We start from the raw sequence: 24,173 nt of genomic DNA, 5'->3' as shown, positions 1-24,173 counted from the left end.
GGCATCCGATCTCCAGGATAGTTGTGAGCTACCCTGTGGGTTCTGAGAACCAAACCTGGCAACGAGTGAAGGGAGACTGGGAGAGAGAAAGCAAGTGCTCTTAACCACTGAGCCGTCTGTCCAGCTCGTGTGCGTGTGTGTGTGTGTGTGTGTGCGCGTGTGTGTGTGTGTGTGTGTGTGTGTGTGTGCGCCCGCGCGTGCATGCGTGTTTTTTTTTTGTGTATTTTTTATGCAGGCTTTCATATATTCCAGGGTGGCCCTGAACTCATTTTCCTTTCTGGTCCTTCTGGTTCTGCCTAAGTGCTAGGATTATAAACACTTGTCAGGGTTATACCCTGCTGGGGATCAAACCCAGGAGTTCCTGCATGCCAGACAAGTACTTACTGTGACACATTCCTAGTGCCCTGACCGAGACGTTTTATATTTTTTCCTGCCAACTCTGAAGTCGTGTGTGCTTGACTTTGTAGCTAAGGCTGTTGGTGCTGAAGGAAAGAGGCGGATGGGGACCTGACCCGCTTCACACATTCCTTGTAAGAGGCCGGGAGCCCCTGTGGGAACTACATCTCCCGGCATGCCTTGGTGCACTACGTATTTCCGGTGCGGCGGCTGCGGCTGCCGCGGAGCGCCTACCAAAAAAACCACAACTCCCGGCATACTCACGGGCGCACATTACGCACTTCCGGCGCGGCTGCGACAGCGCGCCCCCGGCGGCTACTGCGACGGCAGCAGCGGCAGCGAGGGGACAGCTCCGGCCCCTTCAGTGACGGGCAGCTAAGCCGACAGGAGCCGGGGCGGGGCGGCGGCGGCCAGCGAAGGAGCGCGCGGCGGCCCGGCCCCGCCCCTGGTCCTCCCGCCAGCCCCGGTGACCTTCACGGGTTCGGGCGGCGGGCGCAGGCTCGGGCGGCGGCGCGATGTTCGTGCAGGAGGAAAAGATCTTCGCGGGCAAGGTGCTTCGGCTGCACATCTGCTCAGCCGACGGCGCCGAGTGGCTGGAAGAGGCGACCGAGGACACGTCGGTGGAGAAGCTCAAGGAGAGTTGCCTCAAGCACGTAAGGCCGAGCCCCTTACGACCCAGTTCCACTTCTGCCTCCTACCTAGAAACCAGAAACCTGTCCCGGATTCCGCCCCAGAGTCGCATCTCCACATAGGCACCAGACTTTCACTTCCACCTGGGACCCGACCCTGGGGTCCGCCGTGCAGCCTGCAGCTCCCAGCCGTCGCTCCTCCGGGTCGGGGCAGCACCTCCCGCTCTCTTTCGGAGCGAGCTGCCTCTCTAGGAGAGAGAGTCTGGCCCGGCTGATGGGCGAGCTTTCTTTAATTTCTGCAACATGCTGAGGTAGTGAAGGCAACGAGTGAAGGGAGACTGGGAGAGAGAAAGCAAGGACTCATGGTTTTCTAGTATTAGGGCTTTTTTGATGTTGGGATGAGGTTTTTGTTTTACATCAGCTTTCCCCAGAAGCTGAGAAGTAACTAGATCTCTTTATTAAGAGGGCCCGCTCCTTGCCTGAGAGCCAGCTGCTAGGAACCCCTGGCCTGGGCTTGGCTCTTAGCTGTAGTCACTTAAAATAGTCCTACTCTGGGACAAGTCCCTGGGCTTCTGTTTTCTGCTGGGGCAACAGTTGATTGAGTGGGAAGATCCAGAACTAGGTCTCCTCACCAGCAACTGGCATTTGTAAAGTTTACTTACATGCAATGAGCTTTGTACTATAGTTAGCTTTTTAGTTTTAGGTAGTTAAGTCTTGGAACTAATTTTTGAAGACTTTCTGCCTCTAAACTGCTCTCAGTTAAAGGTGAGACAGGTGCCTGTTAAATCCTGGTGGCCTATGGAAGCACTGTACCAGACCCAATTAGTGCCAGAATTTATGCTAAAGGTGGCCCCAACTTTTTAGTGGGGATTCTGGAAAGTTAGGGATCTGCAGTGGTAGGTTTTATTAAAATGCAGCATTGAGTTGCCTCTAAAGGCAGTCTTCAAATTTTTTAGCAGCTCCTTGGAAAGGGTAGTTTAACATCTCCTTTGTGGAGTCAGTCTGTAATGTTAGACAGGCACCAGGAGATTTGGTTCAAGCCCCTTCTACATAGAGTAACCGTGGGTCTTAGCTTCTGTGGTTCACCTCAAGGAGGCTCACATGGCCAAGGGCAAAATGTATTTAGACTGCTTTCTTGTTTTTCTTCTGAACAAATCTCAGTGGTCTTGCCATCTAGAAAACTCACAGGCTTAGCACAAGCTAAAAGGTTGGGGACTCCTTGGGCATCTAGACTGTTACCTAGCATTTGTCCTTGTCTGGTACTGTGCTGTGTACTCTACCACCTGGTTGGGTTCCTCAGGCCTAAGCTTGGGGTCACTCCAAAGCCAGTATAAGGATTGACAGAGTCGGTGAAAATGTGTTGGCAACTCCAAACCACATCAACATGGGATGTCCCCTCCGTTGGTGTGGCATTTTGCTTAACCCACTAATGGTGTGAATTTACATAATCAGCATGGCAATATTTTATGAAGGGAATAGGAAATGATTGACAAATGCTTACTAATAAATTTCAGGAGCAGTGGGGTAAATTAGGCAACTGATTTTGATATGCTAATTATTAGTGATATTTAATATTCCAGTTGGTATTGCAAGTTGTATCATTTTGAATTTGTTTGTTTGTCATTATCCTTCTTGAAATTGAGATTTTATTCTGCTCTGCATTCTCCAGGTGTGAGGACTGAAGCAGCAGGGGACACAGCGTAATTAAATAACAGGACTAGAGAGCTGAGGCATCAGAACTGACCCACCTCCAGGTCCCATTGTCTGGGAGTCACAGAGCATTCATTAGAAGAGAGGGTTTTCTAGTTGTACCTGACTGTCCCCCTGGAAACCTGTTGGTGCACATCATATTGCTATCTTGACCTGATTTCCTTTCTCCTCATTCTTTTGTGCATACTTGTACTAGGGTTTTTTACTATTATTTATTCTTCTTTCCTCTCTACCTGAGGGGTATGATATAGTCTTTTAAAAATTTTCTCGTACAGAGCACCTGGGAGTCTACTGTTGTATCAAGGAGGGGCTTGTTATTATAATTCTTAAGGAAATGGATTTGTTTTTTGCCCTTTTTTGTTGTTGTTGTTCAAAGTGACTTCACCATGGAATTCCTCTGCTTCCATTGACCATGTCTGGGAATGGGACACAGTAAACCCTCTTTTCTAAAGGGGGTTAGTGGTGGTATGGTGTGATGGAGCTGAAGTATGGAGGGACCTTTGTGTGGTGCAAAGCACCTGGATGAAGCACAGAACTTCTCCCAAGGCTAAACTGTCCCAGGTCCCGTGAAGATTCAGGCCCGGTCATCTTTCTGTGATGTACAGTACCAGACATGAGCAGAAGCCAATGCCGGACACCTCTGGAATATGTGTATGTGATCGTTTGTGGTGGTGTGACGACCTGTGCTTATGTCTTGTTCCTGGTGTGCTGTTGACATGTTTCAGAATACAGTTATTTTATTTTTTAAATTGTATTTCAGACTGTATTCTGAACTTGAAAAATCCATTAGGATTAGCTACAGATTTTAGAATTTCAAAGCAGCCCCCTTAGTATTTCTGAAAGCAGAATGGGTGTTATACTCTTTTAGCTGCTGTGACCAGGTACCACATAAAAGCTCTTAGGGGATGAGTTTATTTGGGTTCATGGTCTGAGGGTTACAGTTGTTTATGGTGGGGATGATGGCTCTGTGGCGATGGGAGCTCGAGGCTGCTTGCTCTCATATCTTTGGATCAGGAAGCAGAGAGAGGGCAGTGCTGGCTCTCAGTTGGCTGTCTTCTTTTTATTCAGTCTGGGACTCCAGCCCACATGATGGTGCCATCACATTCAGGTTTGGTTTTCTTCCCCCTCACCTAATTCTCTGTGGAAAAGCCCTCAAAGTCACCCAGAAGTGTACCTTATGAATGCCTTAGGTGTTTTTTAGTTATCAAACAGCCCTTTCTGAGTTCAAGGGCAGTTGGTATTCTCTGCTTTATCACGGTGGTGAGTATGTAGGCTGCTGTAAGGTAGATTCCATCTTATATTATATGCCCTTTGGTCTTAACAGCTTTGTGTGTGATGGTTCCCTCTTCAAAACTGTTTTCAATCTGAGACTGATGGAAGATTCTAGTATTCTAAAATTCCAGGGTCTAGAGGGAAACACATGCTTCATTTTTTTCTTCTCTTCTGGTTAGCAGCCATATGTACTGGGGCCCTTTGTTGAGTGTGTGCATCATGGTATCAAAGATCCTTCCAGAACATCTAGGAAGGCCTGAAGAACCCTGTGTCCCAAATGTGCTAGGTGGCCCATTCTGGGATGGACCAAAGCTTCCTCCAAGCCTGTGTCTTAGTTCCTTCCAGGTTTTAGAAAGTGCTAGTGAGGGGCTGGAGAGATGGCTCAGAGGTTAAGAGCACTGGCTGTTCTTCCAGAGGTCCTGAGTTCAATTCCCAGCAACCACATGGTGGCTCACAACCATCTGTAATGAGATCTGATGCCTCTTCTGGCCTGCAGGTATACATGCAGCCAGAACACTGTATACATAATAAATATTTAAAAAACAAAACAAAACAACAACAACAACAAAAAAAAAAAAAAAAAAGAAAGTGCTAGTGAGCCATCTCATTGAGTTTCCTGGCTTCTTCCTTTCTTAATCTAACACCAAGGGACCCATGGCAGCAAGAAAGAGTTATAGCCCTTAGCCTTGTTCTGAGTTCGGGGAGGGCCAGCAGCTGACTTGGTATGATGTGTGGTACCTGGGCCTGAGAAAGCTATGTGATGATGGGCAGTGGTGAACTTGTGGAAACTTGTACAAACTCAGGTGAGTATACCTGGTGTTGAACACACAGGCACAGTCATGTGGCACCGGCAGTGTGTTCTTGGTCTTTGTCTGCTTGACAGGTAGAGGATGGTACGACCCAAAGGCAAGCAGGACTCTGTTGTTGGAAATGATGTGTTTGCATTCTGTTTGGGTGAATGCTGGAGCCTGACTGAGCTCGTGAGCTGTGTTTGCCAGGCCTCTGCCTACAGTCTGTGGTGAAAGATGGGAAGGGGTTGCACAAGCCTCCACTGAGTATGTGAAGTCACTTGTCATGAGGTAGCTTCTCTGGTCACCTGCTTGGTCCTTTTGGAGAGGCTGTCTTCCTCAGTACTTGGGATAGTTTGCTTTCCTAGTTCTGCCTGCCTCCTCTGCCCAGCACTCTTACTAGCTGTCTAGGGCCCTGGGGACACAGACACAGCTGTGAGCCCCTGACCTCCTGTAAGCTGCATCTGGAGTGTGGTTATTGCTTGGGCCCAAGGCAAAGCTGAGGCCAGTTGTGTACTGTGCTCTGCTGAGGACTTTGTGATATTCATTGGGCAGGTGTCACCTCCTTGCTGTCTTCTTTCTGTGCAGTTCCTCTGCCCTTCGTGGGTCTGCAGAAGAAGGAAAAGCGAATGAAGAAATCAAAGGGATCTTTAGCTACTCGGGACCACAGACGTTTTCATCTAAGTCATTTGCCAGATCTTCCCAAACTATAGTGATTTGGGTTGCAAGTGCTTATCAGTAGGCTCTTGTGCTCCCAAGCTCTTAGCCATCCCGAGAGTTTACTGTGGACTGGTGATCAGCTTGAAGGCCTAGAGGGGTCAATGCTTGCTGACCTTTCACTCAGCTTTTCATCATGTGTGCAGATTCTTTACTGTCGTTTATGCTTTAACATCTGGACTAGGAAAGAAACATGGGCTGGGGAGATGGCTCAGTAAACTGTCGGCCTTACAGACATGAGGACTTGGGCTTGGATCCCCAGCACCCATGTAAAGGCCAGTGCCAGCAGCACGTTGTAATCCGAGCATTGAGGTGGGGCAGGGGTGGGGCAAAGACTAGAGGATCTCTGGAACTCATTGGCCAGTCACCATAGATGAATTGATGAGCCAGGTTCAATGAGAGATGCTGTCTCAAAAAATAAAGTAGTTGAAGAAGACTCCCAACTTTAGCCTCTGGCTGTCATATGCTTATGGACACACATACAGACACCCACATGAAAAAATATATGTACACTACACATATATACTGTACACAGAGAGAGAGAAGGAGGGAGAGATACGGATAGACAGACAGGCAGACACAGACCGAAGCAGCATCAGTAATTCCAGGTGCGGCTTGAGGTGTTAGACTCTATGTTACTCCTATCACAATTCAATTCCTATTTATAGATCTATGCCTTGATTCTTCCTCCAGGGTGCTCATGGGAGCTTAGAAGACCCCAAGAATGTAACCCACCATAAGTTAATACATGCTGCTTCAGAGAGGGTGCTGAGTGACACCAAAACTATCTTGGAAGAAAACATCCAGGACCAAGGTAAGAAGGCCTTGAGAGGCAGTATCCACAGAGCATGGAGCCTCATCGCTGTGCCACCACATGGCGCTTTTCTGAATTTAGAAAGAGCAGGAGAGCCAGATTGACTCTGGTTTTGTTTGTTTATTTTTTTAAAACTTTTTTATTAAAAGAAGTGTGGGTTTTGGTGTACTTGTGAAAAATAGCAGAAACCTAAACTGAACAACTAGCAGACCTCCCAGAAGCCAAAAGAGTGTTACGTTTAATCCTGTTTTAAAGCAAAGCCAGGTTCTGGAGCGTCTGTGCCTTTCTTTTTGTGATGGGAGTGCTCGTCACAGTGGCCGTTTCAGGGTCCGAGTGAGAGAGAGACACCTCCGCTCTGCACATCCGCTTCTTCATTCCTACTTGGCTCTGGGAGGAAATTTGTCGTCTGTATGTCATGCAAATGAGGACTTCAGGCTGTCATCTTTTATCATGAGCTATGACCAAAGCTCAAAATGGAGTAGGAGGTGATCCCCGTCACCCCACCCCCACCCCCACAGTGAACTGTGGACTGGCTATGGTTCAGGTTGTTTGGGCTTTAGGTCAAGCTCTCTAGCCTCACAGATTTTTAGGACCAAGCCCTTGAAAATAAGGACCTCATGTGAGATGTCCACCAGTGCTCTGTATGGTTGTCACATGCTATGCCCACCTCTTAAGCCACAGGTCATCTATGGTGACCCAGTGGCCACTTCAAAGCTAAGGAGGAAGAGCTGGCTTGGCTTAGGAGGGACCCAGAGGAAACTCCTGCTTTCTGACATCAAGCATCTAGCATTCTTGTGTGTTATGTGTATACATGGATGAATATTCACGTGGAAGTCTGGGGTTGACATCATTTTATTTATTGAGGCGGGTTCTCTTGCTGAACCTAGAGCTTGTCTATATGGCTATTTTGGCTAGCCAGTTTGCTTTGGGGATTTTTCATCTCTGCCTTGCAAGTACTACAGTTATGGATAGGCTACCATGCCCACCTTTCATTCATGTGATTCTGGGGATCTGAACTCCAGTCCTCACTCTTGTATAGAAAGCCCTTAAACCACTGAGCCACCACCCCAATCCCCATCTGGTACCTTTTATGTCATCTATGGCTATGAAATGGTAACTGACTTCATATATGTAACTGTTCAATTTTTTTTCTAGATGTCTTGTTATTGATAAAAAAGCGTGCTCCTTCTCCACTTCCTAAGATGGCTGATGTCTCAGCAGAAGAAAAGGTAAGTTTCAGAGTTTGGAGCTAGGGCTCTTCACTGGTAGGTGTCTCTTGTGCCTCAGACTTCAAAGTGCTTAGTTTATTCCCTGGGCCCGCGTAGTCCCTCCACAACATGTGTGCTGTAAGGGGTCCTTTATCATGGCCGAGCCTGGTGTCTAGTGACGGGAGAGCTGCCACTGGTCTGGAAGCAGAGGCGAGTGAGGACACCATCCTCAGTGGGTGCTCCCTCCGGTGCTCCTTTGCAGTGTGACTCCTGTGTGTCTATCTTTCCCTTCTCCCAGAAGAGTGATGTAGAAGGCTGTAGCTAGGGATCTATCTGCACACAAAGAGCAGGCATGCAGAGAGGTGACAAGCAGCTGTGCACCGGGGTTGGCCTGGGTGTTCTTGCAGCTACGTTGAGGTCGTTGTCCTGGAGTCCCTGTTAGAGGGTGATCTGTGGCTGCACCTTCCCTTTACCTGGGGCCTGAGGAAAACCACACACTTTGTTGTTTGTGTGGTGGCTGCTCCAGAGCCCATCCTTCAGCAAGGTTCTCTTATGCAGTGCAGGATGCATCCTGGGGGTAGCCTGTCTCAACACCAGATTACACACTTGTGCCTGGTGGAGAGAAATGAGATTTTGAAGATTATTAAAACGTTTTTATTTGTGTATTTGTGTTAGTCTGTGTTTCTTTGCCTGCAGAGGCCAGAGAGGATGTCTGATCCCCTGGAGCTGGAGTTACAGATGGTTGTGAGCCTCCTGATGTGGGTGCTAGGAACTGAACTTAGGTCCTGTGGAGGAGCAGCAAGCACTCTTAACTGCTGAGCCATCTCTCCAGTCCCAGGATGAGCTCTTTTAAAGGACAGTCACCTTTGTTTAACACCTTTTCCTGTTTCAGGGGTCCGGACTTCCTTATATGTGCTCTGATGTGCCCGGGAGAGTGTTAATGTCAGGGAAGGATTAGGCTAACTCTTGGGCTGGATCCATGGCCTGATAGCAAATGAGTTATTTTGGAGCCTCTTCTGAGGTCAAGGATATAGAGAGTGCCTGGGCTTCACGCCCTCCTTATCTTTGGCCACCTGGCCGTGGTGGTGTGGGTGTGGGTACAGTCAGGCAGCAAGTGGGCAGGCTTCATCAGATAGTTCCTGGGCCACCTCCTGCTTTCCTGAGCTGATGGCAGAGCTCAGATTACAGTTCTGAGTGTGTAGACTTAAAGTCCCCGTAACTATTAAGAACATAGTTCGGACCATAAACTGTGTGGCCTGCTTGCTTCGGGTACTTGCTTAGGGTGAGTACCTAGCTAGTAGTTTGCTAGAGCTGTGTTGACATAGTACATAACTGCAAAGGGAAACATCATGGCATTATTTAAAATTCTAGCAGTGCAGTTATTAAGAGTCAAAGAGTGCTACAAATCTAATAAAAAATCATACTGGACTCATGTCTCCCAGAGGAAGTCACTCATAACTATAAGTGTTGGGGACAGATCCCGGCTGCCTTATGCTTGCCACTGAAACCCAGCGCAGCCTGCCTCTACTTCTTTCAGCCGTTATCCTTGGCCGTTCTCTTCCTGCTTTCTAGATACTCTGCGTTCATTGTTCCTTCTGCCATGACCAACATTAGATTGTGACTTCTAGTGATAAGGATACAGCTCCCCTCCTAGCCTCCTTCCCTCCAGTGATAGTAGGCTATCACAGGGTTGGCTGAAGACCGTTTCGTGTTTGCTTACTGTCCTAGTTAGGGTTTTTATTGCTGTAAAGAGACACCATGACCACAGCAACTCTTATAAAGAAAACATTTTACTGGGGCGGCTTGCTTACAGTTTCAGAGGTTCAGTCCATTATCATCATGACGGGGAGCATGGCAGCAGATGTGGTGCTGGAGCTGAGAGTGCTACATCTTGCAGGCAATAGGAAGTGGACCAACAGTCACACTGAAGGAAGCTTGAGCAAAAGAGACCTCAAAGCCCGCCCCCACAGTGACACACTTCCTCCAAAAGGCCACTCCTACTTTAACAAGCCACATTCTAGTAGTGCCACTCCCTTTGGTGGCCATTGTCTTTCAAACCACTCTACTTACTATTGTCATTGAAGTATTCTTTTCTGCCAGAGGCACCGGGTATTAAGATTTTTTGGCCTGGTACTGGTGCACACCTTTAATCCCAGCACTCAGGGAGGCAGAGGCAGGCTGATGTCTGAGTTCAAAGCCAGCCTGGTCTACAGAGCAAGTTCTAGGACAGCCACAGCTAGGGAGGAAAAAAAAGGTGTTTTTTTTTTTTTTTTTTTTTTGTAGGGTTAGGGAAGTGGCTTAGTGGTTGAGCACTTGTCTTGTGTGTCCAGGGCCTTGTGTGTAGTGTGAATTGCTGCCCACTGTGCAGCCAGATCTCTCCACTTTCTGTGCTGTATATTGAGTTCTGTTGCTTCCTCTTGTTACCACAGACTCCCCTCCTGAACTTAGTACTAAGGCTTGTGGGGACAGAAGGCTCAGCTGACTCCTGTGCGTTCCTTTCTGAGGTTGTGGAAAGGTATGCTTCCAGGTGCTTTCATGCAGTTGACAGGATTCTGTCACTGCTGTTAGCTGGGGGCTACTCTCAGTTCCTGGGGACAGTTTGCATGGCCTTCCATCTTCGCCAAAGAAGCAGAAATTTTTAGTGGTTGAACCCCCTTGCTGGAAAGAGTGGTATCCTTTGTAAGGGCTCTAGTAGCTAGGCCAGGAAAACCATGTGCTTTTTCTGCATTCACCTGTGCCGTGTGACGAAACCGAAGCCCAGGGCTGATACTCCTGCTTACATCTTCGTATCTTGCAGACTTGGGGACTGTTAGCAGGAAGCGTAGGGCTGTCTAGTTCTCTTCTGCAGAATTTTCTTCTTGTCCTCCTTTGGTGTGTCAGACTTGACCTCACTGTGACATAATACTAAGGAAACATGCTAGAGGAGGAAGAATTTATTTGGGTTTAACTTTTCAGGAGTTTCAGTCGGGGTCAACTGGCTTCATTGCTTTAGGCTATAACTGTTGCAGAGTCATGGAGGAAGAGCATGGCAGACAGAAGCTTTTCACTGCATGGCAGTCAGGAAGCAAAGAAGGATGACAGGACGGGGTCAGGACATGATAATACTCTTTAAAAGACACATCTTCAGCTGGGCAATGGTGGCGCACACCTTTAATCCTAGCACTCAGGAGGTAGAGGCAGGCAGATTTCTGAGTTTGAGGCCAGCCTGGTCTACAGAGCAAGTTTCAGGACATCCAGGGCTACACAGAGAAACCTGTCTCGAAAAACAGAACAAAAGGATACACCTTTCAGTACCCACTTCCTCTAAGCAGGCCTTGCCTTGCCTTCCACAGTTCTGCCATCTCCCTACTTATACTTTGAAGCCATCAATGGATGAAATCATTGATTAGGTCACAGCCCTGAAGAGCTAATTCTCTTTGAAAACATCCTCTCAGGCATGCCACAGGTGTGCTTTACTAACTTCTGTGTGTCTCTCAATCCACAGTTGACAGTGAAGATTAACTGTTTCACAGGGCTAGGTGGAACGTGACTGCATCTTGGTTTCCAGGCTTGGTGTTCCACATCTGACCTGAACTGACAGTTTTACTCTTGTCCTTCTGTGATCACCTCTTTTCCCTGTTCTGTCTGTCTGTCTGAAACCTGGCATCTGTGCCCTGAGGAATTGTAGAATTTGATTATGTACTCTGAAGCAGACTTTTCCCAGATTCTGGAGAGTCAGGTGTTTGAATTCTAGAAATTTGCTTCTGGATCTTTTTTATATTTTGAGACAGGGCCTTGCTAGCTTGTCCTTCTTATTTTTTTCATAGACAGAGTTTCTCTGTGTAACAACAGTCCTGGCTGTCCTGGAACTCACTCTATAGACCAGGCTGAACTCACTGAGATCTGTCTGCCTGTGCCTCCCAAGTACCGTTATTAAAGGCATGCTCCAGGCTGGAGAGATGGCTCAGTGGTTAAGAGCACTGACTGCTCTTCCAGAGGTCCTGATGTCCTCTTTTGGCCTGCAAGGACACATATAGGCAGTACACTCTATACATAATAAATAAATAAATTAAAAAAAAAAAAAAAAGAATTAAATGTAAAAAAAGGCATGCTCCTCCACCACCTGGCTCTAGCTTGTACTTCTATGTAGACTAGGCTGGCTTTGAACTATTGGAGATGTTCCTACTCCAGCCTCCCAAGTGGTATTACCAATGTGTGCCACCACACCTGTTTTTTTCTGATTGTTCTTGATAATTTCTTTCTCTGTAGCTATTGTTGGCTGGCTTGGTGGGCTTGCATCCTGTGCATTTCTTTGACCATATCTTCTAACCATTCTGTAGCCCCTTTACCTGGCTGTTTTGATTCTTGCTGGTGGTACCCTGGTGTGCACATGCTGGATTAGTGTGGCTTTGGGTTGCTGGTAGCAAGACGCCCTCTTCTCTTACCTGCTCCTCCTCCTCCTCACTACTTCTTATTCCCCTAACCTTGAGAGCCCTGGAAGCTTGCGGTGCTTTGTGCCTAGATGGTCTGTGCCAGGTGCTGAATTCCCTGGGGCAGAGGCCTTCTTGCACCCTTCCTGCTCCAGTCTATGAGGGTCGCTGGGGTGAACAGGAAGCAAAGCAGAAGCAGGGTGCAGGAAGGCCCCCCTTCCCCTTTCCTCCCTCTCTGCAGTGCAGCCTCTCACTCTCGGCTCTCAGGTCTCACCAGACTGTTGTTGGCCAAGGCCAGTGAGGTAGAGTAGTGGTTCTTGGATCCCAAACCTCCCTTTTCTGGCACCCGTATCCCGATGCCCTTCAGTAGGTTGGTACGGCCTTGATCTCAGTAGGTTGTGTTCTGTGGGCTCTTGGCATTAACTCTGGCCCCAGTCCGCCCTCTGTGTGCCTTCCCATACCTTCTGAACTGCCTCTGCTGGCTTGGTTTACTCTCTGTCCTCCTTACCTGTGAGCCTCTGCCACCTTCGTCCTTTACTTTCATTCATGGAGGATTGGGAGGCCTCCGGGCTTCACTGCAGCCATTGCTTCCTCTAGAGGACTCTGCCCTAGCCCCACCAAAGTACCACAGGACTGCCACTCTGCAGCACCAGCCTCTTCGTCTTCACCTGCATATGCTTTATAGCAGGTGTAACCATGCCCTAAGCATCTTGTTAGGCTACTGCTTCCTATGCTGTGCCTAGAACTTTCCAGAATCTTCTAGCCTAAGGGGATCACAGCTAACACTTAGGTTACTGTTCTCCTCCCTGTGGGCTGTTGGTCCACATTCACTGTTATACTCCTCATGTTCCTGGGTTCTTCTTTTCTGACTTGAATCATTTTCTCTGCAGAAGAAGCAAGAGCAAAAGGCTCCAGACAAAGATGCTATCCTCCGGGCAACAGCCAACCTGCCTGCCTGTAGCACAGACCGGACTGCAGTCCAGACCACCATGAGAGATGTGAGTACCTGCCTAGTGTGGGGCTGGGGGCATGTCCTCTGGGCCAGCAAGAAGTTTAGGGTTGGTGTCATGACTGGCATATGCTTCTGGTCCTGGCATTTAGGAGACTGAGGCAGAAGGATGGCCTGAGCTCAGGTTTGAGGCTAGCTTAGATGTTATAGTTATCCCACCCCCCACCCCCCACCCCCAAAAAAAGAGAAGACTCTGAAATAGAGTATTCAGGAACTCTTTACTACTTTTGAACGGTTCCATAAATTACACTTTTTTTTTCAACTACAAAGTTGACAAGGTAACTGTAGCACTGGACAGACAGACAGCTATGGAGAAATGCAATGGCTTTGCTCTAAGTACAACAAAGCCTTCAGGGAGGAGTGTGAGCTCCCCAATTACTGTGAACAAGAAAACTAAGTTAAAGTCAGAAGCCTGCAGCATGCTTACGTGGGCTAGTCGATGTAAAATATGCTGTGTATGCAGGAGTTGGGCAAAGTGGCCAGCGTTTAACTTATCAGTTCTGGATCCATATTGGCACTGTTGGGAGCTAAGCCTCTCTGGGGTCTTTTTTTGAAGTGTTCCATTTGATAAGAGCTTTGCAATTCTTCTGCACTGACTGCTACATGTGTCGGTCCCTTCCTGGTTTCTGTGGGTCCAACCCTGGACAGGGTCTCAAGAGGCTTTAAGCTTGTGATATCCCATCTCCAGGCCCAGTATCAGGCAGGAGGCAGGGCTGGGGGAAGAGGGGGAGGATGTCTCTGATCTCACCAGTCTAGGGTTTTTGTTTGTTATTGAGACAGAGTCTCCCTGTGTAGATCAGGCTGACCTTGAATTCACATGTGTCTGTCTGCCTCTGTCTTCCCAGTGCTGGGATTAAAAGTGAGGGCCAAAGTGCCCTCATAGATTGGAGGGCCGTGTCCAGGGCAGGGTTGCAGATTTAATCAGGTTTGTTGGACCTTCACAGAAATGATCTTCTTTTCTTTCCTTTTTGAGACAGGGTTTCACTGTATAACTTAGGTTGGCCTCAAACTCCTAGCAATCTTCCTGCCTCAGCCTTGCCAGAGCAGGGATTCCAGGTGTGTGTCACTTGCCAGGCATGATCTCTTTCTTCATTCTACCGCAGTTCCAGACCGAACTCCGCAAGATCCTGGTGTCTCTCATTGAGGTTGCACAGAAGCTGTTAGCACTGAATCCCGATGCCGTTGAATTGTTTAAGAAGGCAAATGGTATGAGTGGGTCCTAGCCTGTGCCCGCCAACTGTCTGCCCAAGCCTCAGAATGTGTCCCAGCCCCCACACTCAAAACAGGTTCTACTTTCGGGTGATGGGAGCTAGGCGGGAGAAGAGGGCTCTGACCTGTTGTGTGGCCATTCCCTGTGTGTGTAAGAGCTGATGTTAGGGCTCGAGTTTTCTGTGGCATTAGTAATCACCAGGAGCCTTTGCAGATGAGGCTGTGGGGCTTCAAAGGGCCTAGGAACCCCCTCATGGCAGGTCTTCTCTCTTTTTCTCAGCTATGCTGGATGAAGATGAGGATGAGCGAGTGGATGAGACTGCCTTGCGGCAGCTCACAGAGATGGGCTTTCCTGAGAGCAGAGCGTCGAAGGCTCTCCGGCTGAACCAGTATGCTTTCTTTCTTCCCTTGTTGGAGCTGGGCCTGGGCTTCCCTGTGATCTCCCCCCCAAACTCTGGTGGAGGCATACTTCTTTTTTTTAAAGATTTATTTTAAATTTTTTATTTATCTGTGTATATGTGTGTGTATGTGTGTGCGCGCATACACCCTACACATGCACGCCCGTAGAAGCCAGAAGAGGGAGTTGCATCTCCTGGAGCTGGAGTTACAGACTGTTGTGAGCTGCCTGACATGGGTGCCGGGAACCAAACCCAGGTCCTCTGGAAGAGCAGTATGTGCTCTTCTTCTTAAACTCTGAGCCGTCTCTCCAACCTAAGTCATTTCTAATGTGTGTGTTTTAAAAGACACACCTTATTGTCGTGCCTCAGAAGTAGTTTCATTTATGATCTTTTTGGGGTGTGTGTGTGTGTGTGTGTGTGTGTGTGTGTGTGTGTGTGTGTGTGTATGTGTATGTGTATGTGTTTTGAGGGTCTCTTGTTACCTATACTGGTCTTGAACTCCTGGACTCATGCAGTCTTCCTGCCTCAGACTCCTGAGTAGCTGGCACTGAAGGTGTGAGGCACCGTACCTGGCTGTTGGGAGAGTTAAACATTGTCTGTAGATGTGCCCTGCATCCTCAAATTAGGAGAGCCCGAAGCCAGACCTGCCCTGGTGGGCCAGGAGCCCTTTGATAGTCTTCTTGCACTTCTGGTTTCAGTTACTTACTCAGATCCCATATGAAAACTGTAGACCAGAGCTGGTCAGCGGCTGTTCTCTGTGCTGTGGACCTGGGGCCTAGACTCCTTTGTCCCTTTGTTTTGGGCACATGTCTGTGCGTGCCTTGTTGGGTCTTGGGAGTTTGAGGCAAGGGCTCTGTGGAGGTTTCCATACAAGAGATCATCTGCCGCTGTTGCTGCTGCTGTTCTTGCTGTCTCTGTTGAAGCATGTTGGAGCGCATGGGCCAGGAAAGTCTCCTGTCCGTTCCCCCAGAAGTGACCGTTCTGGGGGAGCTGAGGAGAATCTCTTGTCCCCTCTCAGCATGTCAGTGCCTCAGGCCATGGAATGGTTAATTGAACACTCGGAAGATCCAGCGATTGACACACCTCTTCCAGGCCATGCCTCCCAAACAGGGGCAGGTGCAGCAGCTCCCACCTCCACCTCCCCTGAAGCCACTGCGGGAACTAGTGCTGGAGATGAGGAGGCCCGAGATGAGCTCACAGAAATCTTCAAGAAGATCCGCAGGAAAAGGGAATTCCGAGCCGATGCTCGGGTATGTGATGGGGGCCTCAGCATGTGGTTGGCTTTGTGGTTGTGTTGTGCAAGGAAGCTGGGCCACCTGGAGTCTGGGTGGGAGTTCCCATTTAGGCCTGGCAGATCCTCAAATATATATATATATATATCTCACACATACACATTCTGTGCTTGGGTCCAGTTGGCTTTTTTCTGCTCAGTGACATCTCCTGAAAAGCTGAGTATGCAAGCTTCCATCTGCTACATTGTATGCTGCTGCACCTGTTGCTGTGGCCTTTGGGCTGGGTGGGCAGTGTCCAGAGAGCTGGAGGAGCATCTTGTGGGCTGGCAGGGGGTGGGAGTGCGTGATGCTGGTTGGCTACTGGATCAGGACCCAGGATCTAGGATACCTGTCTGCCTTCCATCAACTGCCACAAGTGCACACTTCTGGCCCCACCTCGTCATCACCACAGGTTGATCTTTCTGGCCTCTGTGTTCTTTATTCCCTCTCCTGTTCTTTGCAGCAGTTTAATCCCTCCTTGGCCTTCACTTTCTTCAGGTTACAGATCTGCCCACTCGGCACAAGATACTTGCTCTCCAGATTTTGGTGTCATCTGTGGCTCATATTTTCCTTAGCAATCCTATTGGCCAGGTTGAGAGATTTCTAAAGATAAACGGGGCTTTACTTCTGCAGGGATGAGGAAAACTGCCAGCTAGGGCCTGTGTTTAGTCAGTTGTCCTGGTGCAGTCCTGGGCAGCACCAACTGCACTGCCAAGGCCCTGACTTCTCTCCTTGGCTGTAAAGACGAAACGTTTCCTGCCCTGGCTTGAAGCAAGGGTCCCAGTGCCCTTTCCTACCTCACGTGTGCCAAGTGCTATCCACTGCCTGTGACTGACAGAAACCTGCACTGTACCGTGGTATGCTCCTTGGTGGGCAGTGTCCCCTGGTGAGGTGCTGACCAGCTTGTTCTTCCTTCTTAGGCGGTCATTTCGCTGATGGAGATGGGCTTTGATGAGAAGGAAGTGATTGATGCACTCCGGGTGAACAACAACCAGCAGAATGCTGCTGTGAGTGCCAGCGATGGGCTCTGAGCATCTCATGTCACCTTTACCTCGTGTGCATGCGTTGGGAAGGTTCCTTGTCGGGATTTCCACACAGAGTTGGTGATGGCACTTTTTATGTGAAATACTAGGGAAGATATTTCAAACAGAAACTCAGAAAGTCCTGGACCCACAATGCTTTTTGTGTACATATTCTGTGGGTTATTAACTCTTAAGATTGAAGTCCATAGGATGGGTGTGGTGGCTCATACCTTCAATCTCAGTACTTGGGTAGCAGAGGCAGGCGGATCTCTGAGTTTGAGGCCAGCCAGGGCTACACAGAGAAACCTTGTCTTCAAGAAACAAAACAAACAGAAAAGATAGAATACCATGCCATGAACACATAGTAGCTACTGACAGGCTCTCTGTCCAGGGAGGACTGTGTCATGGGCCTATGACCCCCCCACTTGTGTGTGGAGTCGAGCCTCAGACAACTGAGCCACACACAGTTCTGGATCCAGACTTCCGAGGCTCATTGGCTGTGGTGAGATACTGTCATACTGGGGTTCCCTCAGGTAAAGTAAAGTGTTGTGACCAGGTCTGCTAAGACAGCCGGATTGATCCTTCCTTCTGTCTCTTTGCTGGCTGAATGTAGACCAGGTCTGTTCACGTTAGGGCCCCTTCCTGGCATTGCAGCATGGGAGCTTGTGGAGAACCATACAAAAGGGACAGGTACTTTGAGAAGGGACTAACAGCCGCTCTGATATTCTTGGGTTTTTAGTGTGAATGGCTGCTAGGGGACCGGAAGCCATCCCCTGAGGAGTTGGACCAGGGCATCGATCCCAATAGCCCTCTCTTTCAGGCCATCCTGGACAACCCAGTGGTGCAGCTGGGTTTGACAAACCCTAAGACATTGCTAGGTATGTGTGTCTACTTAGGCCAGCTTGGGGAGGGGACACATGGCGGGTGGGTTCCCTGCACAAGACACAGGTACTGGAGAGATGGTTTGGGCACTAGTGTGCTCTGCAGGTTGGCTTCTACAAGACATTTTAGGCATTTTAGCTATGCTTCTGGAAGCCTGGTCCCTTAAGTCAGGCTCTGTCTTGGTGGGATGGGCCTCTGCAGAGGGGGACTTGAGGAGAGCAGAGCAGTGGCCTGCATGGGGAGAGGAGATGAGGAGATGGTGTGTTTCGGCTTTTGCTTATTATAAGGCACTTCTTTGATCATTCTTTTTATTTGTGATATATATTTATATATTAAAAATCCACCTGTCTCAAAAAACTAAAAAAAAAAAAAAAAAAGAGAGAGAAAGAAAAAATCCACATAATGGGGCTAGTAAGATGGCTTAGTGGGTAAGAGTATTTGCTGCCAAGCCTGAGTTTGAGGCTGGAAATCACATAGTGAAAGGTGAGAACTGACTTCTGCTTGCACACTGTGGCATGTGCATGCCCCCCTAAATAAATAAATAAATGCCCAAAATAGAAGTAAGATCTAAGTTTGTACCTTTAAAAAGTATAGAGCTAGCCAGGCTGTGGTGGCGCACGCCTTTAATCCCAGCACTTGGGAGGCAGAGGCAGGCAGATCTCTGTGAGTTTGAGGCCAACGTGGTCTACAGAGCAAGATCCAGGAAAGGCGCAAAGCTACACAGAGAAACCCTGTCTCGAAAAACCAAAAAAAAAAAAGTATAGATCTAAATAGCTATGCATATGCCCTTCATTTGTAGATAGTACAGTTAGCCAGTTGTAGTGGCCATGCCTGTAGTCTTAGCACTTGGAAGGCAGAGGCAGGAGAATTAAGAGGCTAAGGCCAGCCTGGATGTGTTGCAAGACGCTGTTGCAACCTCTCCGCACTCAGCAGTCACAGTGTCCACAGTACTGGTTCCAGGAAGTGTGTGCAGACACTCCGGTCTCATAATGGAGCATAGAAACTGATGTGGCTTACACCTGCAATCCCAGAGAAGGACAGAGTTCCAGGCCAGCCTGAGCTAAGAGTGAGACTTTGTCTCAAAGAAACAACAGAAAAAGGCACAGTATTGCTTCTACTCTCTAGATTCCTTTTGACTTCTAATGTAACATGAATGCCAGGAGAGTGGCTGTGATTCTGAATTGTTCGGGGATGATGACAAGATGAAAAGTCCATATGTGTTTGCATACATGCACATTTTTTTCTTGAAGTTTTGTGTTTGTTTGCTTGTTTTTGTTTTTGTTTTTTTTTTTGTTTTTTGTTGTTGTTTTTAATTGGAGACAGGGTCTGGCTATGTAGCCTCCTGAATCAAGGTGGGCCTTTCCTCAGAGTTTTAGTCCTGTGAGTGCAGAGAGTTGACCCATCCAGCCCCTGCTTCTTCTGAGCCTTCATGTGCCATTCCCTTGATGCAAGAGTGGCCGTGACCCTGGGGACCTGTCTTTCCTTGGCTTTCCTCTAGGATTCAGCCATTCCTCTGCACATTGTCAATCTCTCACTTGTCCCTGCCTTAAAATGGGGCGTCACTTTTCGGCCACGTCTGTGCTTACTGCCGTATCTCCTGTGAGGTACACTATTCCATGGGCCAGAGGTGACTGTACCCTGCTGTTCAGTGGTGCATGGGTCATTCCCTTACATGCAGAAGCTTGGGGCTGTCTCTCAGTGCACATGGGCTCCTATGGGCGGGGCTTCCAGTGCTAGGGGCGAGCTCAGAGAAGGCATTGCTGCCGCCTGGGCCCTAAGTATCCCTGTGCTCTTTGGTCTCAGGTGGAATTCAGCAGCAGTGTGTGACGTCACAGGGGCCTCTGTATGTCTCTCTCCCTTGGAGGTTCTTCTTTTCCTCTTGTTGAGGAAGTCCTTCACATTCTGAACACAGGCCCTTCCCAGCTTATTGTGTGTGTTGTCCCATTTCTGGTTTCCTATCAAGAGCTTTTGGGAACAGAAGTCCTCTGATCCTTGAACTTGAAAGGTGCCTGTTATCTGTTATGTTCAGAAAGACATTTCTCTAGGGTTGTTGGAGAGTTTTGAATTTTCTTTAAGTCCATCATTTAGCTCTGTGTGTGTGTGTGTGTGTGTGTGTGTGTGTGTGTGTGTGTGTATGTGTGTGTGTATGTGTGTGTGTATGTGTGTGTGTATGGTTGTAGCCTGCATGGTGTAAGGTACAGAGTTTTCTCTTGTGTATTGAGACTGTGTGTGTGTGTGTGTGTGTGTGTGTGTGTGTGTGTGTGTGTGTTTGTAGCCTGCATGGTGTAAGGTACAGAGTTTTCTCTTGTGTATTGAGACTGTGTGTGTGTGTGTTTGTAGCCTGCATGGTGTAAGGTACAGAGTTTTCTCTTGTGTGTGGTTGTAGCCTGCATGGTGTAAGGTACAGAGTTTTCTCTTGTGTATTGAGACTGTGTGTGTGTGTGTGTGTTTGTAGCCTGCATGGTGTAAGGTACAGAGTTTTCTCTTGTGTATGGTTGTAGCCTGCATGGTGTAAGGTACAGAGTTTTCTCTTGTGTATTGAGACTGTGTCTTTGGTGTTTTCACTGTCACTGGTTCTTTCACACTGAGAACATCACTCTCCCAGCCCTTGCCGGGCTGTTTGTAGATCTTAAGAAATTAATAGGTGCTGTCTTGGGATCTGACCAGAGGACTTCTGAGTGTGTGTGGTGTGTGTGTGTGTGTGTGTGTGTGTGTGTGTGTGTGTGTGTGTGTGTGCGCGCGCGCTGGGGTCCAGGGCCTGGCATGCTGAGTACACTATGACCGAGCTTTCTTTTCATATATCAGTGTCTCTCTTACTGCATGGAGATTAGTGTGTTTTAAGATACATTTGGTCAGATAAAAGAAGCTGTCCCAGCTGGTAGTGGCGCACACCTTTAATCCCAGCACTTGGGAGGCAGAGGTAGGCAGATCTGTGAGTTTGAGGCCAGCCTGGTTTACAGAGCGAGTTTCAGGACAGACTCCAAAGCTGCACAGAGAAACCCTGTCTCGAAAAAGAAGGAGCTCTCCCTCATTTTAGGTACTAGGTGTTTAGTCTTGTCTTTTTAGATAATCACATATATTTAGCGGGTGTCACTCCTTTCTTCCTTTTCTGAAATAAACCACCCAGAGTAAGCACCCTTCATCTGCACCTGGTGGGGTCTCCAGTAGGGCAGGACCCAGCTGCGTAGACTGCTGCTCACAGCAGCAGCCTGTTCACAGGGCAGAGCATCAGCACCCTGCATAACAGGACTGAGTTGACTGCAGAGGTGACACATGGCTCTCAGCCACGTCTGCACTGCACACTGGTGCCATCCATGAGGTACTCCTGTGAAGGTCCACAGCAGCCAGGGTGGCCTGCTTCAGCCATCCTCTGCAGGGATCGCACACCTCTGTCAAACTCTAATTAGATATTTTTGATAATGTTTAATAGTAAAATGAAAACTACCTTGGGCTGGCAAGATGGCTCAGTGACTAAAGATACTTGCCACTAAATCTGACAACTTGAGGTCAATCCCTGGAACTCAGCGTAGGAGAAAACCAGCTTCTTCAAATTGTCATCAACTGCGTGCCCTCCCAGTAGATAAAGAAATTAATTTTATAAATTAAGGAATCCCCAAACCTCTGACCTTTATGTTTTAGCAGAAATATGGTAGTTTTAGAAACTTTGTAAGTAGAAGTCACCTTGACCCCTGTGGTGGGTGTCATTCTGGCTTCTGTTTTCCGGTCTTGCCGCCCTGCTTGCTGTGCAGCTTAGGCTTGCCCCAAACCTGTGCTCCTCCCACCTCAGCCTTCCGTGTGCTAGGCGTGTGCCACTGGGCCTGGTTTCTGAGCATTGGTGTCTGTGCTGGTGGGCCAGTGGTGCTGCGGTACTGCTGTGTGACTCTTGCTAACATGCCACACTGGGTTCTTTGTTCTCCTTAACACTTGAGACAGTGTTGGTGAATGCATAGCAGTTGGTTCTCTGGATGCACTGTGTTATTTTGGTTCTGGTCACTTAAATTGCTTTCTGTCTGACTACAGTAGGGCCTGCCTTTCTCGTGCAGCAAGCCTTGCTTGTGCCCTATACTCTGGGTGCAGCTCATATTTCCCGAGTGAGCAGCGTCAGATGACTAAGTCAGAGGCGGGGCATCTGGGCTCTTGTTTGTCTTGTCTGCCCGTTTTCCCTTCTACCATTGCCACCAACCGTGAAAACACCTACATCCTCCGTTGCCGAAGGCCTGATTGCTTAACCACCTGAGAACTGTCTTAGCGTGGTGGAATATCTTGTGTTGGCGGTCTGCATCCCTACTTTTATGTATTGCCCTTGAATATCGAGCATCCATTTTCTCAATTGTGACACTCATTTTAGACCAGCATGTGCGTGCAAAGAACACCTGCCCGTTGCTACCCGGTGCAGACCTTTCAGATGCCCCTTAATCCTGTAGGGTCACTTTGTGTCTACATGTGTATGTATTCGTGTGTGTGCAGATGAACATGTGTCTGTGCCTGTGATGCTGGAGGTCAACCTTACGTGTCATTCCTCAGCTGCCCACCAGATGTGTTATGTTATTTATGTGTGTGCGCAGGCATGTATGGGCATGTGGAGGTCAGAGGGCAGTTTTCAGAGTTAGTTTTTCCCCTTCCACCTGTGCGTCCTTGGGATTGAACTCAGGTCATCAGACTTAGTGGCAAACTCCTTACCTGCTAAGCCATTTTGCCAGCTCCCATTTTGTTTTTTGAGACAAGGTCCTTCATTGATGTGGAAATTGCTGAATAGGTTAGGCTGGCTAGCTAGTAAGCCCCAGGCTCCCCTGTCTCCACCTCCCCAGTACTGGGATTACAAGTGTGCGCTGTCATAGCCTGTTTTTTATATGGGTGCTGGCGATTAATCAGGTTCTCAATTGTACGTGACAAATGCTTTTATCCACTGAGCCATCTCCCCAGTCATAATTTTGTGAAACTGTAGAAAATCAAAGTTTGTCAGGCAGTGGTGGCACACACTTTTTTTTTTTTTTTTTTGGTTTTTTCGAGACAGGGTTTCTCTGTGTAGCTTTGCGCCTTTCCTGGAACTCGCTTTGGAGACCAGGCTGGCCTCGAACTCACAAAGATCCGCCTGCCTCTGCCTCCTGAGTGCTGGGATTAAAGGCATGTGCCACCACTGCCCGGCGGTGGCACACACTTTTAATCCTAGCACTCCAGGCCTAAACTGGAGGCTGGCCTGGTCTACAGAGTGAGTTCCAGGACAGCTAGGACTACACAGAAAACCCTGTCTCAAAAAACCAGGAAAAAAAAACAAAAAAGAAAATCAAAGTTTTCATTTCAAAGAAATGCCTTGTTACATTTTTACTTTTATGGTTTAGTAATGGACCTGGGGCCTGTGTGTGCTGAGCAAATGATGACTGTTGAGCTGTTCTCCAGCCTTCCATGACATGTTCACTGTGCTTGAACATGTAGGTTTTCCAAGCCAATGGTGTTAAATCTGCTGGAGCATATTAGTACAAAGGGTTATGCACATGGCCATTTCCTGTGGTGTCTGACTTTTGAGTCTTACTGGTGGCTTTCCAGAGTTGAGGTGCTGTGAGCTCAGGCTGTTGACTCCCCACTGGTGGCCGATGAGCTGGGGCACTTAAGCACACACACAGTTCGTGGCTTTGTCAGAGGTGGAAGAAAGGGCAGCCACCACCCTGCTGATGGGCCGTGGTCGGGAGTGCTGTGATCACATAGACAGTCTACCTCCCAGCCGATGGCTCCTGAGGTCTGTCTTCTATTCTCAGATCTGTTTGGTCAACAGCTCAGGCACTGTGGTTGGCTCTTAAGGGTGAGTGCCAGGGTCAGCGGTAAGCTCTTTGTGTCCCTGCCCCCTTTCTCTACAGGGCCACTGAGAAAGGCTCAGTGTGCTCATTGGTGTCTGGGTGCTGCCACTCAGCTCTGTTGTCTTCCCACAGCATTTGAAGACATGCTGGAGAACCCACTTAACAGCACACAGTGGATGAACGACCCGGAGACGGGCCCTGTAATGCTGCAGATCTCTAGAATCTTCCAGACACTGAATCGCACGTAGGTGGTGCCTACTGTGCTCCGTGGTGTGCAGCCTCAGCAGCCTCCGAGGCAGTGGGCACAGGGCCCAGCTGGAATCTTGCCTGGATCACAGCTGCGGTGACTCTCCTTCCCTGACCTTACTGCTTCTCAGCGTCTGCCACGTGTTTGAAAGCTGCGGTCCCAGCTTCTGACAGGTGTTTACAGGAAGTGGCTGTCCACTGGGAAGAGGACCGACTGCTGCCCTACCCTCCAGATGCTCTGCTGGGCTCCTGAAGTGCTACTTGAATTGACCCTTAGCTGTCTGCTTGTGGAGCCCACTGTATTTTAAAGAAGGCATGTTCTGATCCAAAGTGTTATGTCAAGTGTGCTAATTTAACCAGAGTGACTCACAGATGACTTTAATAAATAAACCCTTTTCCTA

The 24,173-nt window shown here is 48.5% G+C and overlaps 1 protein-coding gene across 1 annotated transcript; it reads left to right on the top strand.

Moving 5' to 3' along the window:
• Window positions 1-794: 794 nt before the first annotated feature.
• Ubac1 (UBA domain containing 1) lies at window positions 795-24,173 on the top strand. The gene is made up of 10 exons (XM_059260325.1): window positions 795-1,049; window positions 6,206-6,326; window positions 7,482-7,555; window positions 12,834-12,941; window positions 14,056-14,158; window positions 14,442-14,550; window positions 15,578-15,809; window positions 16,751-16,837; window positions 17,592-17,730; window positions 23,659-24,173. The coding sequence occupies exons 1-10, from the start codon at window positions 912-914 to the stop codon at window positions 23,772-23,774; spliced, it is 1,227 nt and encodes a 408-aa protein (XP_059116308.1). The 5' UTR covers window positions 795-911; the 3' UTR covers window positions 23,775-24,173.

Source organism: Peromyscus eremicus, chromosome 4 (assembly GCF_949786415.1).
Source record: "Peromyscus eremicus chromosome 4, PerEre_H2_v1, whole genome shotgun sequence".
Taxonomy (NCBI): domain Eukaryota; kingdom Metazoa; phylum Chordata; class Mammalia; order Rodentia; family Cricetidae; genus Peromyscus; species Peromyscus eremicus.
Note: the sequence above shows the minus strand (reverse complement) of the source record. Positions and strands in the feature narration are given on the sequence as shown.